Here is a 17,267-nt window from a genome sequence, read left to right as displayed (position 1 = left end):
CAGGGGCGGGGCTTGCTCCGGCCACGCCCATTGACCCGCCCCCAGATCTAACCCGCTCCTCCAGCTCCTCTCCCAGGAGTCAGCCAAGGCCTGTGTGGTGCTTTTTCCTCTAGTTTCCCTCGCTCTTTCTGCAGCTGTCGCGAAAACCCGGAGCGGCGGATCTCAGAGCGGGCGGAGCGGCGCCGCCCCTCGCGGCACCTCCCCGACAGCCCTCGGCGCCGCGCTGGGCATGCTCAGTCGGCAGGGCCGCTTCAGCTCTTGGAGTAGGAAGCTTGGGCTCTCCGGCCGAAAGGAGCCGCGGCGGGGGGAAAATGGAGCCCTTCACGGATGGTGAGTGGGCGGCCAGAGGAGCCAGGGCCGGTACCGGTGCTCTCTGGGGCCCAGAGGGTCGTGGGCAGTCGTGACACGCGAGGTCGAGCTGCAGTCGCCCCCGCCGCGGTTTTCCCGCGAGCGTTTGGAGGCGGTGGAAGGGGACCGGGGGAGGCAGTTCGAGGCTCGGGGGAGGGGACGGGCGGCAGCGGTCGCTGGCCGGGGGCTGGCGTGAAGGTCAGCGCCGCCGCCTGCCCCGGGTGGGGGCGGTGTCGGGTGCAGCCGGACCCCACGCTCCGCTGCGCGCCCAGGTGGGCGAACAGCAAAGTTTGGGCTGCTGTGCGCAGAGGAGGGGGCAGCGGGAAAGTTGGCAGCCTGGGTTTGCCCCGGGTGAAGGGGGTGTCGGCCATGGCTCTGGGGCAGGAAGGGTTAAACCGCGACCAAACCCAACTTCTGTGGCGCGCTGGGAGCTGTCCCCCCCGTCCTTCAGCGAGTTGCTGGTGTGACTTTTCCTAATAGGACGGGGTGGGGGCTTGGCAGGTTAATTTAGTGGAAGGAAGAGAAACTTGCGGAAAGGCTTGATCACCCCTGCTGGGTGCCGAGGAGGTTCCTGCCGGCATTGCCACCCTCCCGTCTGTTGCGGACGCACTCCGCAGGGCGTTCAAGCCTCGTTTCCCTGGCTCCCGAGAATGTCAGTTTTTCAGTCGAAGACTCATTAAATATCAAGGGTCCGTCACGGTGATAGCACGGTGTGACTTGAGGCAAGAGTCAAAGCAGGAGCCTGCAGGATGTTCTGCTAACAGCCACAGCCCTTTACTGAATGGAGCGAACAAATCCCACCCTACTTAAAACGATGGCTTTTGTTTGGACCAGAAGTGCCAGAGTCACAGTGTAGGGGTGAGATGTCTTACAGTTTGCGGCGTTGAGTAAATGGATTCCCTTTTGGGATAGAAAGTAGGAAAACTGCCAGTAAGGGAGAATTCACACTAAAATGAGAGGGTTCACTTTCTAGTTGACATGTGTTTTCCTGCGGGTGGTTGGTTACTTAAGGTAGATATCAGTAGTTTGTCGCATTAATAGAAGACAAAATCTATCCCTGTTTGGGTGGGTCCGTTGCCACCCAGGAGACAGAGACGTTGTCCAGTATGTCCTAAACCCTAGCCAGACTTTGTTGTATGCGGTGTTTCATTCATGGGACTGCGAACTACTCATTATATTCTCCCTGTCCCTAATTCAGGATGCTTTATTCTACTGCCATCTTCCTGTCTGTACTGTTTAATTAGGCTTAATGATGACAACTTTAATTCTGAATTTTCTTTCTCATTCAGGTTCTATTTGTAATTACTAAGGCTCTAAGAATAGTCTGGTAAAGTTACTAAGAAAAATAAGGAAGATTTGAGCTGAAAGGAAGCTTAGAGACGATCTAGTATTTTGGTATAGAATATGTTTAATACAAATCCTTAAATCCCTTCCAGTGAGTATTCCAAGGCTTTTTCTTTGTTCTAGGTAGAAAGATTGGAGATTCCATGTTTGTAGGATTTTAAACGAGAAGTTTCCTCTAAATTAAAAAAAAAAAACAAAAAAAAAAACACAAGGCTGAATCACCCAGTTGGTCAAGATTATTGCTAGCTGATTTGGTGAACCTGTGCCTACAGAATTAAAGTACATTCTCAAGTCTTAAAATTGGGGCCTTTCCTCCCATCTTAGAATAGTTTTAGAATATGCTCCTCTAGATGTGAATATTTGCAAATTGTCACATTTGGGAGGGCAGTGGAAAAGCCCCAGAGAGGAGAACAAAAAAGAAGCAATGCTTCAACTTTCATGTAGGAAATTGGATTTCTAATCCTTTCCTGTCTGTCTTCCAGATTTTTCAGACTCTGTGCTGGAGACAGTTTAGCAATGCATCATTTTAGTTAATGTATTAATCACTCCTTATCTAGCGTCCTTTAACAAGGAGAATAGAAACTACAACATCTAAAGTCAACAAGAAATTAGGTCCTAGCAATTTGAGGTGCTTTTCAGGTTTAAGGTGGACTCATTATTTCAGAACTTTTGAAGAATAACTGTAGAATTTTCTAGTGTCTTCAAACAGGACAGGGTATAGTGTAAAGTATGTTTATCTTTGTACTTAATCCTTTTGAGTACAAAGAATAGGTACATCTAATTCTCCCGTAGGTCTGGGTGTTCTGGTGCAGAGTATTCCATTACCCATAGAATTTATTATTGCAGGATTTATCAAGTTTGGTGTGGGCTTTTGTTACACATTTATTCTCTTTTAATAAAATTGTCACCACTTACATTTTCTCATATATGCCTGTATATGGAGAGAGGTGTGAGAGCTTAATAAAAAAGTTTCAGTAATTTGGGACCCACGTATCTTTCAGTTAAAATCTTGTCAATGATTTCACCACCTGAAAAAGGGTAAATTTGTAAAGGAGGAAAATTTAGTTTGTTTTGCTATTTTGGTTTTCAGTACTCATCTGTTCCAGTAAGGCTTTTTCTACTTTCCGTGTTTTCTGTCAAAAGTTGCTTCAGGTATGACTCATTTTTCTTGGACCCTGCTCTCTGCCTGCTGATAATGGATTTATTTGATGACCATCCTATTTTAACCTGTCGAGGTAACACACTGCTGTAATCCATTTAAGATGCACATCTCCAGAAAGGGCTTACAAGGAGGTACCTTATTGCCAAGAATTTCTATTTGGCTCAGGAGATGTTTTTGGTCTTGCCCTTGATGGGGACTCCTGACTATTATGCTGAAGACTAGATATCCAGTCTGGCTTTGGATCTTTGGTGCCTTTTTTATGGGGAGAGAAATGTGCTGGACTAGTACTCAAGATTGGTTTGGTAGTAACTATTATGTTCTGTTAGGCAGGTAGAAGTGAAACTGTTAGGGAGCAGTGATTGATATATTACCAAAAACCAAACAAAAAATAGATAGCAACTCTAGAGGTCTTTTGATAGATGTACTAGATTAGGGCAAGTAATTATTTGATGACCACCTAGTTTTATTTGTTCTCATTTGCATGCAGGGTTGGGGTATTTTAGAGTAATTTAAATTTATGTTAAGGAATGGAAATACAGAGCTCACCCTCAGAATCTCATTGAGGAGGTCTGAGGTTGGGTCTAGGAATCTGCACTTCATTTTGAGCATACTAGAAGTATTCACCAGAAGGGAGCTTTTGAGAAGTTTACTAGATAAGCAAATTCCGTACGTATATATTTGTGTGTATATGTGTGTGTGTATTTTTAAATGCTTTCTAGTTTGTGGTATGACCCAAAGTAAATCTTCAGAGGGTGGAAAAGGATGATATTTGGAAGCTCCAGCACTGAAAACATAATTTAAACAGTTTTTTTTCCCCAAAGCCCCCAATAATCACTTTCGTACTACAGCCTTGTGCATAATCAAACAAGGGGCACTTTCCTGTCTTATAAAACTATTTTTTTTTTTTGTTATCAGATTGGCATTCAAATGCAAGTATTTCCCAACTTCCAAAATGGGAAGTCTGGACAACTAATTAGATATTCATGGATTGTTAGGCAGTATAAAATTGTGATTTCACCTTTTTAATCTTACAAATAACATTTATCCTATAGGTATGCATTTGTTTTAATTTTTTTTTTTTAGCAACTATCAAAAATGTGAGCTTACCACATTCTGTTCATATACAGTTTTCTTTTGTTCTGTGATAACTTACCATATTGAGAAAAAAACGTTAAAAATGGAAGATAATAGTTTCTCTATATGATGGGATATAAGTTAAATTCTGCTTTTATCCTTCTGTCTTAAGTATTTATTTCAGTTAAGGGAAATAGGAGTGTACTGGATTCGAATGTTAACATCATTTAATAGTATAAGGTTGAGGCTGTAACTGGAAACCAATCCAGTTTTTAACTGGAAAGCAGAGGTGGAAAAGTTCTTCACTTTACATAACAACTTCCCCACAAAAGTATCTTGAGACAAGATAAATAGACAGCATATTTTAGAAACAGTTAAAACCAGTGATTATCATTTATCTGTAGATGATTCTTGAGAACTCAGTTTGAAAGAGATAGAACCATAAAGATTGGTTATAAGAGGGCTTCCTTGGTGGCGCAGTGGTTGAGAATGCTTGCCAATGCAGGGGACACGGGTTCGAGCCCTGGTCTGGGAAGATCCCACATGCCGCGGAGCGACTCGGCCCGTGAGCCACAATTGGTGAGCCTGTGCATCTGGAGCCTGTGCTCCGCAATAAGAGAGGCCGCGATAGTGAGAGGCTCACGCACCGCGATGAAGAGTGGCCCCCGCTTGCCGCAACTAGAGAAAGCCCTCGCACAGAAACGAAGACCCAACACAGCCAAAAATAAATAAGTAAATAGATAAATAATTTTTTAAAAAAGATTGGTTATAAGGAAATTATCATATAGAAAATAAGCAAGGGGTGATTTCCTCCTCAGTAATTCAGTCAGACACCATTTTTGAAATGCCTGTTTACAAGTAGATTTTCTGCTAGGCACAGTTACAGAAAGCCCCACAAACCTGCTACCAGTTAATGCTAACCTCAATAAGAGAAATGAAATGGAATAATCTAGTTTTATTTTCATGCTAATATGAAAATAATAGAATATAGAAGAATATGAAAATAATAGAATACAGAAGAAGAATATATAGATTTATAATTATGAAATAAATGTACAGGATTGTCTTTATAACCTGTTCATATAACATCTGTCAACAATAAGTTCACATTTCTACTGATTAAGTGTAACACTCCTGTTAGAAAACAGCCTCATTTTGACTCTCTCTGTGAAAATGTTAGGAGATTGAGATATAGAGGAGTTTAGCCAGAGTTACCCCAGAAGTTGGGATGGAGCTAAATCAGGCCTGTGGTTCTTGGCATTTGAGGTGAGGAGGACAGTGCAGCCATGTTCTGTTAATTAGTGACCACATGTCTTGAAAACTGTAGGAGGTTGGAGTTGGAGCTAATGCCACTACACTTTTCCATAATATCATTGGAGCAAGCTGAGAAACAGGTTTTTTTTTTTTTTTTAATTTGAATTCCTAGATATGTGCCTTTTAAGAGTGTTCACTGGAAACTAGGGATGGGAATGAGGGTAATTTTGGAGCCCTTGGTGGTACAGCTCCGTTTTTATCCAGTGGTCTTTGTAGAGAAGGCTGCTCATTGCCCTGGTGTTTCTGTGCAGTAAATGTGACAGTAGGAGTTCCTGTGTCTATGAAAGAGTGGTCAGGATTCCCCTGTAACCTGATTCATTGTTGTAATCCATTTGTGATTATCCTGGGAGTGCCTGTAGGACTCTGAATCCAGAGATCTTTGGGGAAAATTGGGACTTCAGAGAATTAGTGATGAAGGTGAGAGCTATGTAGGGATTTAAGGTAAGGAGGAAGCTGATAGGCAGAGATTTTCAAAATGGTCATACCTTGAGCCTTGCAAGTCTTTGGCTTGGTAATGAGTCTCTTTTGGAGAGTAGGACACTGTTGTGTGAGGTTGAAAGATAGAGTCAAGGTTGGAAAGGGGAAGTAGGTGGGTCTGGTTGGACAAAAGGAATGGAGGGGTGAGGGGATGAATGAGTTAAGACTGGCATTTGGAGGCCCTAGAAGGAGATAGAAAACATTTGCCATGAGTTTAATCATACTGTGTACTTCTCTTTCCTAGTCAGAAAAGTCATAGTTACTTGTAAGTTGGTACTGTTCACTTTCCTGAATGTTTCAGATTTCAAGAAAAAAAAAAAATACAGAGTACTGTTGAGCCGTTGACCTTGTGGGACCATCGTGGTGGCAGTCACTGTTCTTTATTGCCTGGTTTTGTTTCACCTTTCTACTGATGCTTATGGTTGAACAATGAACCAGTTTTTTAAAAATTCCAACATTGCATCTAAACTAGAAATCAGTTCATTTTCCAAATAAAGAAAGTTTAGGCTTCCAAGGGAGTTTGAAAAAGCAGTGGAGAATCAAGTTCAAATGTAGAAGACCCTTTGAAACTCTTTTCCTTAATGAAGGTCCTCCTGGGAATTCCTCCCACTTAGTTAAAGAATGAAGTCACCAAAACAAAACTCCAGCCAATTATCTGGACTTCTGTAGATTGGGGGATTGGATGGTCCAGAGTCTTCTCCAGACCTCTGGTGCTATTGGGGGAGGCCAAGCCGGAGATCTGGGAGGAAGGGTGTTTAAGGAGGTTTTCTGATGTTCTACAGGGAGAGCTTCATAAGCTGGGAGAACAGGAGAATAGGAAGTGCATTGAGAGAACTGGTACCTCTGTGGGTTGGATGTGCTCCTTTCCTTCCTGGATCTCATAGCAAATGATGACCAGGACTGTGTGGTAGTGTTTCCCAGACAACTGCCTCAGGTGTCATTTGGTGCCATAGAGGAACTTTCTGGTGGGTAAGGAGGCTTTGGGTCACAGCTGAAATTGTTATTTTATAAGATTTAAAACAGTTGTTAGAATATTCATCACCTCAACAACATTACACCATTCCAGAATTCTGTTTAGAGGAAAAATGGAGTTTAGTGGGAGTGATTAAGGAGAGCTAAATGTTTAAAAGATCTTTCTTTAAGTTGGTATTAGTAGTGTGATTTGAAGACAGAAGTAGTATAATATTTGTCTAGTTTCTTCTTGTCCCATAATTGTCAAAAGGGCCTCAATGGTTAAGTAAGGCCCTTGGGGCTTGGTGGGAGGAACTAGCGTGTCCTAGATACATTAAGATCATGCCTGTAAGTTTGGGCTGGTTTCCCCTTATACTTTTAGCAGTAGTTTCTCCACTCTTTAAACGCTTAGTACCTAAACCTTTTGGGGCACTGACATTGTCCTTTCAGTATCTAGATTGGACACCTAGATTAAGAAAACAGCTCAAACTGAGGGTAGAGTGTTGGGTGTTTGTGGGAATAAGAAATGCATTGCTGTTTAAAACAGCAGCCTCACTTCCATCTGCATCCATACAAGCTCCCGAGACGCTTAGTAATTTTCCATTTGGACGAAGCACACAGGAAAATAATTCAATGTAGGAAGGAGGGTCTAGTGTGACTTGGAGATTAGATAAAAATCATAGTGTGCCGAGTTGGATAGAAGTAAACGCACATTCACTAAAGTGTGGCTAGCCTAGAGTGCAGTAGTTCATTGCAGTTGGGTACATAGTTCTGTTGTAATTAATTGCCAATTTGGGAAATGCTATTGAGATAAAGACTTGAAGAATTCATACATAGAAGCCCTTCTTGGCAAATAATCAAGTGACAATAACTATTGGTAGAAAAAATGTGGTTACAATCCCAGACTTATGAATAATCACTATTTTTAAAAAAAATAGGTTCATGATAATCAAACTGACTCTCAGTAAGTTGTATATTGACGGCAAAGTTTTTGCTGTAGATTTGGTACTGTCATTTACTTTGTGTTTTATCAATCTGATGGAGAAGTATTTCAGAATTATCAGTAAAATAATTATTTGTTCAAATCCATCTGAGATCAAGTCTAGCAAATTTATTCACCAACTGAGGTATTATCTAACTCATAAGCATTCTGTATATTGAAGAGTTCTTATAAACTTCTTCTGCAGGTCTCATGCAGTGATATGAACTCTCTGTTAAATCACTCATAATAGACACTCATAATAAAACTCATAATTTATTATGCTGAATGCCATTTTTCATGTTAACTAAGGAATTATGCAGTTAAGATTTTTTTGAAACAATATCCAGGTAGTTGATGGAATTAAAGATAAACTTTTTAGCGTTAGATTTTACAAATGTATGTAGCTTTGCCCGAGAGATTAATGAGCATAAATATTTAGTCATCAATGACATTTTCAATTACTTTTTATAGCTAAATCTTTTTAAGAGGTGCCCTGAGGATTGTCAAGGACTGTGGGACCTATGTTATGAGGAAAGATTTTTAGAAATATTTTGTAAGATAAAGATTATAAGTTTGGCTGGAGGACATATTTGATATAAATATAAACATTAGCATAAAATAATTAGCCTAGAAAAGGAAAAGAAAATTGAAAATTAAGCTAAAATAATTTTATTTTCCCCACAAGGATATCGGCTAACTTTTAAGTGACTAAAATGGCGTATCTTTATGTGAATTCTGATCATTGTCATAATAATAAATATAAGGATAAAGGAACTAAATGCTCTCAGTATTCTGAACTGGTCTATTTTTAGTCCATGGACTATTATGTTGCACTGTTAACTTGATGCTTTTTGGTGTCTTCTAGCCAGAATTGTTTAACTAGATTATTTCCTCTGTGGAATTGACACTGTTTTTGAGTGCTATTCAGTAGAATTAAATGGTTATTGTTAGAAACTTGTACATTATCGTAAATTTTATATTTTCTCTTGGTTCTATATTAATTCCACTGTGGATAACAACCAGAGAAAATAAATGCAGAAATATATAGTACAAAAAATTTTGAAGAAGATGAGTGCTTTGGGTTTAATTGTTTTTCACTGAAACCAGGTAGTGCTGGGGTTCAAATCTACTTAATTATTTTCTTCTCTTTTTTGTTGTTGTTATGTTCCCCTTTTTTTCATTTTGAATTTCTTCCTGTTTACATCATGCTAAGAATTTTTCTTCACCTCTTATTTTTATCACCAAGATTAAAAATATAACAAACCAAAATTAGTTTTCCGTGTCTCCTTGCTGCATTCTTCTGCATTGGGGAGTCAGGAGTGGGGGTCAGAGAAGAAGCATACTGTGAATATTTTAATACAAATTTTCTTGCATAGCATTTTAGACTACCTCAATTAACAGATTTTTTTTTTAATTTGTCTTTGACACATCCCCACTTAACTCTTTTTTAAAAGATAATAGTTTTTAAAAAGATACACCCTCAAATAAATACCTTCACTGTATGCTAACTTAGTCCAAGCTTTATTCTTAAAGCTGGAGTACAGTATGAATGCAGAATGGTCTCTGCCCTTGAGGAGCTTACACTCCAGTAGAATTAATTTTTTTTAAAGGTATACGGATGCACAAATCAGTACACTCTCTTCAAAGACTATCAGACTTTGAGAAGGACAGGTCCCATCCCACATCATTTTCCTTGGGTACATTTGGTTTTGTACTTTTATTTCTTTTTTTTTTTTAATTTAATTTTATTTTTTATACAGCAGGTTCTTATTCATTATCTATTTTATACATATTAGTGTATATATGTCAATCAGTACTTTTATTTCTTCATTTTGGAGATCTGTCCATGAATCTACCTCATTTCATAAGACTACTGCATAGTGTAGTGTAATAGTGAAGAGCAGGTCAGACTGCTGCATTCAAATCCTAGCTCCTCACTCACTAGCTCTGTAATTCTTATTTAAGGATATTACCGAGATGTTTTAATATCTTTAGTTAAAAAACTAAAATATGCACAGAAACTCAAAAATTTTTCTGATATTCACTGAAGTTTAAGATACATGATGGTTTGGCATATTCCAGCCATGGTGAGATTTTGAAATGGTGAACATATGGTATGTCTTGTATCTTGTTTACTAAAGGCTTGAGGCTAGTATAAGGGAGGATTCTTTCCATTTCATATTTATTAACAATTATTATGCATTTGTAACACTTTCAGGGAAGTGTTGCCTAACTAGAGGAACTACTCATTTCTACACCCAATTTAATTCTGGCTTAGGTGTGTTCTTCCTGTTCCTTCAAGCAAATGTAATATGCACCACCTCATTATTCGTACAAGTAGAACTTATTTCAGTCTTAGGTATTATATATATTTTGTCTGTTAGGTGGGGTTGAAATAGTGAGGAATTAAAGACCAAAAGGGGTAGTGTTAACATGAGGATATAGAATAAACGTACTTCATTTACTGGCAACAAGGCCTACAAATATCATAGGCGTCAGGAATGCAAACAAACATGTCTATAATATAGTGTGTATTTAAATTCATACCTATTTTGTTATGTTTCCTCACAGGAAGCTTACTAAGAAGCTAGTTTTACTAGTGAATTTGTATTTCTGCTAGTGACAGTGACACCCTTATTTTATTATTATTTTTGCTGAATAAATGTAACTTGGCAGCAGCTTTTGGCTCTAAGAATCTATTATGAATTATGGCAGTTTACCTCCTTACTTCAACACTGCCAGGAGGCTCTGGGTCTGGTTTTTGTTTGTTTTCCTCACAAAGATAACATTTTGAACTTCTGAAACATCTAAGGTAGTGATTTTGATCAAACATCAAGGTAAAGGATGTAAGGAATAATCCTTCAAGTGTTTGGTGGCTATATGGATGGATTGCATGGGAACGAGGAGAGGTATTCCTCATCTTGGGCTATAATTGCCCCTGGGATACCTCAGGGTTAAGAAGATAGTGTTTTCCCACAGGAATAAGTTACTGGAGTCCACATTTATTCCCAGGGATGCTCAAAGAAGCATAAAGTATGTTATGAAAGCAGAGGTACCACTAGTTTAGGATTCATTTTCTCTGGTTAAAACCACATTTTGAATTCTGTGTAAAGAACATACATGCTTGTTCAGCCAGGAACTGTCAGTTACATTTAACAGATTAAAAACACAGTTCTCTTGTATTTGGTTGCTACTAGAGTTGGCACCTAATATAATGTTTCATACATATTGGATATTCAGTAAATGTTATCTAAGACTAATATTACATCAAACAACTAAAACATTTAAATAGCAATTTTGTTTTGTTTGTGCTCTTTTAATTCAGAGGTTTTTTCTTTTATTTTTTGCAGGTAAAGTTGAATTTCAGTGCTCTTCCTTTTTCTATAAATATCTCTATAACAAATAGAGTAATTTCAAGGCACTGTTTTTGAATATTCTTATCAATGTTCATTCAGCTTCCCTTTCCATTGAAATGCATTTTGAGCACTTGCTGTGTTTCAGACCCTGTGCTTTGTACCGGGAAGATAGTGCTAATAAGACGTGGTCCCCGTGTTTGAGGGGAGAGAAGATGATGCTTAGAGAGAGGGTGTCTCTTACTCTGAAGCATTTTCAAAATCAAAATTAAAGAATGACCCAACATTTTCCTCCCTTGTCCTTTCATCTTCTCTGCCTTTTTCATAGCTAGAGAGCTGCTGTGCATTTGAGACCAAAGTGGTGCAGTTAAATCAATTTCTTTTCCTGCAGTGCTGTAGGGCCTTCTGGCTGACCTGCCATTGGGCTATTTTGCCCTTCATTAGAGAGCCACAAAAACAATTACCAAGCCAATTAGATTTGACTTTTAGAAAGGAATTTCCTAATATCCAAGAATTGGTAAGAGGCATGAATTGGTTATGCATAAGCATTCAGGTGGCCTTAGGGAAAGAGTAAAGGAGGTGAAGCTGTGTCATGGCTGTCAAGTAGGTAAAGCCATTGACAGGCAGGGCTCTCTTGACAAAATAGAATAACTAATGGTATGAGTTAGTTATAGTATGAACTGAAATATGAAAGCATGAATTTTAGACCTGAGAGTAACCAGTAGGAAAAAATGTGGATGTTTCTGTCCTGATATTAATCAAAGGTAAAAAATTAGGTGACATTTTGAGAAGAACAACACTTGAAACATCTGCTTAGTGGCCATGTAACATAAATAACGGTGTGTGGACTGTAAAGACATTTATTCAACATCTCCTTCCCACTTAAAAAGTCTCCTTTTCCCCCTCTTACTCAGTATATTTATGGAGTGCTTATATGGAAACAGAGTATAGGCAGGGTACCACAGACTGGGTAGCTTAACAAAAGTTTTCCTACAGTGTGAGGGTTAGGAGTTCAAGATTAAGATGCCGGCATGGTTGGTTTCTGGTGAAAGTCCTCTTCCTGGCCTGCAGATGACTGCCTTCTTGCTGTGTCCTCACATGGCCTTTCTTCTGTGTGTATAGAGAGCACTGGTGTCTCTTCCTCTGATCAGAACACCAGTTCTGTCAGCCTGCTCTTACGACCTCATTTCACCTTAATCACCTCCTTAAAAGCCCTGTCTCCCAAAACAGTCACACTGGGGATTAGTGCTTCAATATATGAAGCTGGGGGCAGGGGAGGAACAATTCAGTCCATAACAGGCAGCCTTCGTTTTGGACAATTTTGTTTACCTCAAGGTAAAGAAGGTTGTGTTTTTTCATAGGGACAAATTATTGAAGTCCACATTCCTGCCTGAGGATGCTCAAAGGAGCATATACGGTTAAATTCAAGTAGTTTTTTCTGGACCCAGGAATCCAGGATGATCCAAAATCCTTTGTCCCTTCCGGCCCTACTATAGAGCAATTCAGACCTTCTATATTTACTTTCCTTACTTTATGTGTTTACTCTATATACATTTTCTAACAATATACTGAGACATCCATGCTTGAATCAAGATGTCTGGCGAGTTTGGGAATTTTTTTTCTTTATCTTTGAAGGCACAGTTACGCTTCTCAAACTTTTTCGTCTCAGGACCCCTTTTATATACTCTTAAAAATTATTGTGGACCCCTAAGAGCTTTTGTTTGTGTGGGTTATGTCTCTAGATACTTACCATATCTGGATACTTAGAACACTGAGAGATTTTTTTAAATGTTTATTAACATATTTCATAATAACAATAAAAAGCCTTTTACATGTTAACATAAATAACGTTTTTAATAAAATAACTATTTCCAAAACAAAAATATTAGTGAGAGACATTATTTTACATTGTTGCAATTTGTTTTAATGTCTGGCGTGACAGAAGGCAACTGGATTTTCACATTTGCTTCTGTGTTCAGTCTGTTATATAAAGTGTCATGTAGCCTATGGAAAACTCCACTGTACACTCATGAGAGAATGGGCATGAAAACAGTAAATAACATCTGAATATGAAAATAGTTTTGACCTTGAAGACCAGCTGAAAGAGTATCAGAAATTCCCAGGGGTACCCATACCACATCTTGAGAACTGTTACTCTAAACGTTAAACCTGTCTTTTATAGAGACTGGGGTAGAATACCTTAGGAATCCACAGCAGGTAGAAAGTGGGGCTGTTGGAATTGGGCAGCAAGTTTCTTAAGACAGATCTAGGTCACAGGAAAAGGAAATGTTCTAGCCAGGCATATCTGACAAACCACACATCAGATGCCTTTGTTATTTGAGTATTCTACTGTCATTTATTTCATCCCCAGATGGTTCTAAACTAGGGAGGACACAGAATTATTTAAAATTTTTTAATTAGCTTTAAAAAATAATAACTGATTTTATCTATTTTCTGTTTATACCTGAAGGGTTTTCTTCTTTTTTATTATTAAAAAAGAAAAACAACTTTATTGTTATTTTTTGGTGGTTGCCAAGCCATGATGTTCCATTTGGCTCAATCATTTTACATTTATTAGTTCCTATCAGATCTATCCATTTATTGAAGTATAGTTGATTTACAATATTGTGTTAGTTTCAGGTGTGCAGCAAAGTGATTCAGTTTGTTTTATATATATATATTTCAGATTATTTTCCATTATAGGTTATTACAAGATACTGAATATAGTTCCCTGTGCTATACAGTAAATCCTTGTAATTAACCTATTTTATGTATAGTAGTGTGTATCTGTTAATCTCATACTCCTAATTTATCCCTCCCCCCCTCCCCCCTTTTCCCTTTTGGTGACCATAAACTTGTTTCCTATGTCTGTGAGCCTGTTTCTGTTTTGTAAATAGATTCATTAGTATTATTTTTTAGATTCCACATGTAAGTGAAATTATATAATACTTGCCTTTGTCTGTCTGACTTACTTCACTAAGTATGATTTTCTTTAGATCCATTCATGTTGCTGCAGATGGCAATATTTCATTCTTTTTTATGACTGAGTAATATATATACCCATATATATATATCCACCACATCTTCTTAAACCAGTTGTCTGTTGATGGGCACTTGGGTTTTCAACAAGCTGCCCCTCTTTCCCAAAACCCTCTCCCTCCAGCATACACATAATATGGAAATACCCTTTAACTTCTCAGTCCTTTGGTGATTTCTTAGACTTATCTTAATTTTGATGAATTAAAGTCCTACAAGGTTAAGTTTAATTATTTTTTTCTACTTGTCCTGATCTACTGAGTCCAGAATGATAGAAAATCCTTTGTCCCATGCCTGTCCCACCATAGAATGATTTAGACCTTTACGAGAACTAGAATCAACTCTCTTTTTTTCTCTGGGTTCTTTGGGGCCATGAATGACTAGGATTTGATCTACTTAAACTATCTTCCCCTTCAAAAAATATCTGTACCCACCATGTTCATAGCAGCATTATTTTCTGTAGCCAAGACATGGAAACAACCTAAATGTTCATCTGTGGATGAATGGATAAAGAAGTTGTGGGGTGTGTGTGTGTGTATGTACGTATATGTATATATGTATGTATATGTGTGTATATATAGACATGCACACACATGCAGTGGAATATTATTCAGCCATAAAAAGAGGAAATCCTACAATTTGCAACAACATGAATGGACCTAGAGGCTAAGTGAAATAAGTCAGGGAAAGACATATACTGTATGATCTCACTTATATATGGAATCTAAGAAAGAAAAAAAAACAAACCACACACAAACACACATCAAACTCATAGGAAAAGAAATCAGATTTGTGGTTGCCAGAGGTGCAGGGGAAGTTGGAGGAAAGTGAACAAAAGGTACAAACTTACAGTTATAAGGTAAATAAGTACTAGGGATATAATGTGCAACATGATGACTGTAGTTAAGACTGCTTTGTGATATACAGGAAAGTTGTTAAGAGAGTAGATCCTAAGAGTTCTCATCATGAGCAGAAATTTTTTTTTTTATTATATCTATATGATGTGATGGATGTTAAATAAACCTATTGTGGTAATCATTTCACAATATGTGTAAATCAAACCATCATACTGATACCTTAAATTTACACAGTGATGTATGTCAATTATTTCTCAATAATACTAGGGGAAAAAACTGTCTTCTCTTTCTCTACCCCCCGAATAAGACATACGGTGAACTGTGATGAAATACAGACACGGACATCCTGGCATGTGCATGTATGTTAAGCCAACTGAACTTAAAAGTTCTGTAAAACTTCTGTAAAAGTAGATGATATACCCACCCATCCTAACCCATCTATTTAAAGTACCTTGAAATATTTGTATACTTACTAACATTATAGAGAATTAGCCCTTCACTGTGTTCGTGTTTATAGTGTCAGGAATATTTTTGAACAGAAGACCTTTTATGGTTCCTTTGGGTTAGTGGACAAAAAATAATTGTGGAACAAAGGCCTGGAGTGTGGCATGTGAATGTGCAGTAATTGTTCAAATGAATAAGCCTCTCAGATTGGTCTTTGTATAATTAAAATCAGAGTACCGAAATGTTGTATATTCCTGATTCTTGGTGTTACATTTTTTAAAGTCAAAGAAAATAAAATCCCTCCCTCTTTCCCCATTTCTAGGCAACCACTGATCTGTTTTCTCTCACTATAGATTAGCTTACATTTTCTAGAATTTTACGTAAATGGAATTATATAGATTTTACATAAATGGAATCATATACTATTGTTTTTGGCCTGGCTTCTTTCACTCAGCATAATTTTTTTATTTTGAGACTCATCTAAATAATATCAGTAGTTCCCCCCCCCCCTTTTTTTTGCTTTTTTTTAATTGCTGAATAGTATTCCATTATATGGATAAATCATAATTTGTTTATCCATTCACCTCTTAATGGACATTTGTTTCCAGTTTTGGATTATTATAAATCTCCTGTGATCATTCAAGTACAAGTCTTTGTGTAGACATTTGTTTTTGTTTCTCTTGGGTAAATACCTAGGATATGATTGGTTGGGTCATCTAGTAGCTGTATGTTTCAGCTTTTTAAGAAACTGCCAACTGTTTTCCATACTGGTTTTACCACTTCACATTTCCATCAGCAGTGTATGATAATGCTTATTCTTCACATCCCTGCCAAAATTTGGTATGATTAGTCTTTTTAATTTTAGCCAATCCAAATGGGTGTATAATGGTATCTCTTTGGTTTTAATTGGCATTTCCCTGATGACTACTGATGTTAAGCATGTTTTCATGTGTTTTTTTGGCCATTAGTTCATTTTCTTTTGTGAAGTGGCTCTTCAAATCTTCTGCCCGCTATTTTGAGTTGTAAGAGTTCTTTATGTATTCTGGATACTAGTTTATGCAAAGATACAAATATATTGTGTACTATATGTAACATATGTATCATATGTATTGTACAAACATATATAATAGTTCCACATATATAAAAACACTAAAGACTATCATTTTCTGGTCTCTATAGTTTTTTGTTAAGAAATCCATGGTATTTGAATTGTTGTTATCCTATATGTAATATGTCACTTTTTTTTTTCCTAGCTGGTTTCAAGTTTTCCTTTACTTTTGATTCTTAGGAATTCAACTGTGTCTTGGCTTGGTTTTCTTTGGACTTAGTCTTTTTTGATGTTCATTGAACTTCATGAATCTGTAAATTTGTGTCTTTCACCATATTTACAAAGTTTTGGACCATTGTTTCTTTGGATAATATTTTTGCCCAAGTATTTTATTTTTTTCCTGTAATTCTGGGACTCCAATTACATATGTGTTTTTAGTTCTTTTGATATTTCCTAACGGTATTTGAGGCACTGCTTATTTTTTCTCAATCATTCTCTCTCTGTTCTTCAAATTGAATGATTTCTGTTTATCTTTAGGAAATGTTTACTGTCTGCTATGAGAATCATAATTAAAATTGACCTTCAGTTGAGCTTCTAATCCCCTGAAAAATAGCTGGAGTTAACAGCTGCAGCGAAACTAGGTTCAATGAATAAATCTAAACTATAACTTTAAAAAAAATCCTATGCAGTATGATTTGTTGTAAACTTTGTTGTTAATTGAAATGCATTTTTAAGCAAATTGGCCAAATTGTGAGGTACAGGGGTATCATTTCCTATATTGGTACTCTTATCATCCAGCACACTGAGTTCTATGTCCCAACAAGCTTCAGTGCAGTTATTTTTTCCCAATGATGACCGTATGTTACATCTAGTCTTT

At 37.7% G+C, this 17,267-nt stretch overlaps 1 protein-coding gene and 1 long non-coding RNA gene across 3 annotated transcripts in view; both read left to right on the top strand.

Moving 5' to 3' along the window:
* The window catches only part of LOC309659063, a 272,263-nt gene that overhangs the window by 165,563 nt on the left and 89,433 nt on the right, over positions 1-17,267 (top strand). The gene's annotated exons all lie outside the window — the stretch shown is intronic.
* The window catches only part of LNPEP (leucyl and cystinyl aminopeptidase), a 106,526-nt gene continuing 89,433 nt past the window's right edge, over positions 175-17,267 (top strand). For both annotated transcript variants that reach the window (XM_082458038.1, XM_082458037.1), the window contains exon 1: positions 175-330. In XM_082458038.1, coding sequence (XP_082314164.1) covers positions 312-330 — 19 coding nt within the window. In that variant the 5' untranslated portion in view covers positions 175-311. The remainder of the gene's footprint in view (positions 331-17,267) is intronic.

Source organism: Balaenoptera physalus, assembly GCF_965194825.1.
Source record: "Balaenoptera physalus genome assembly, chromosome: 3".
In the NCBI taxonomy this organism is placed as follows: Eukaryota; Metazoa; Chordata; class Mammalia; order Artiodactyla; family Balaenopteridae; genus Balaenoptera; species Balaenoptera physalus.
This window is presented reverse-complemented; position numbering and strand designations above follow the sequence as displayed.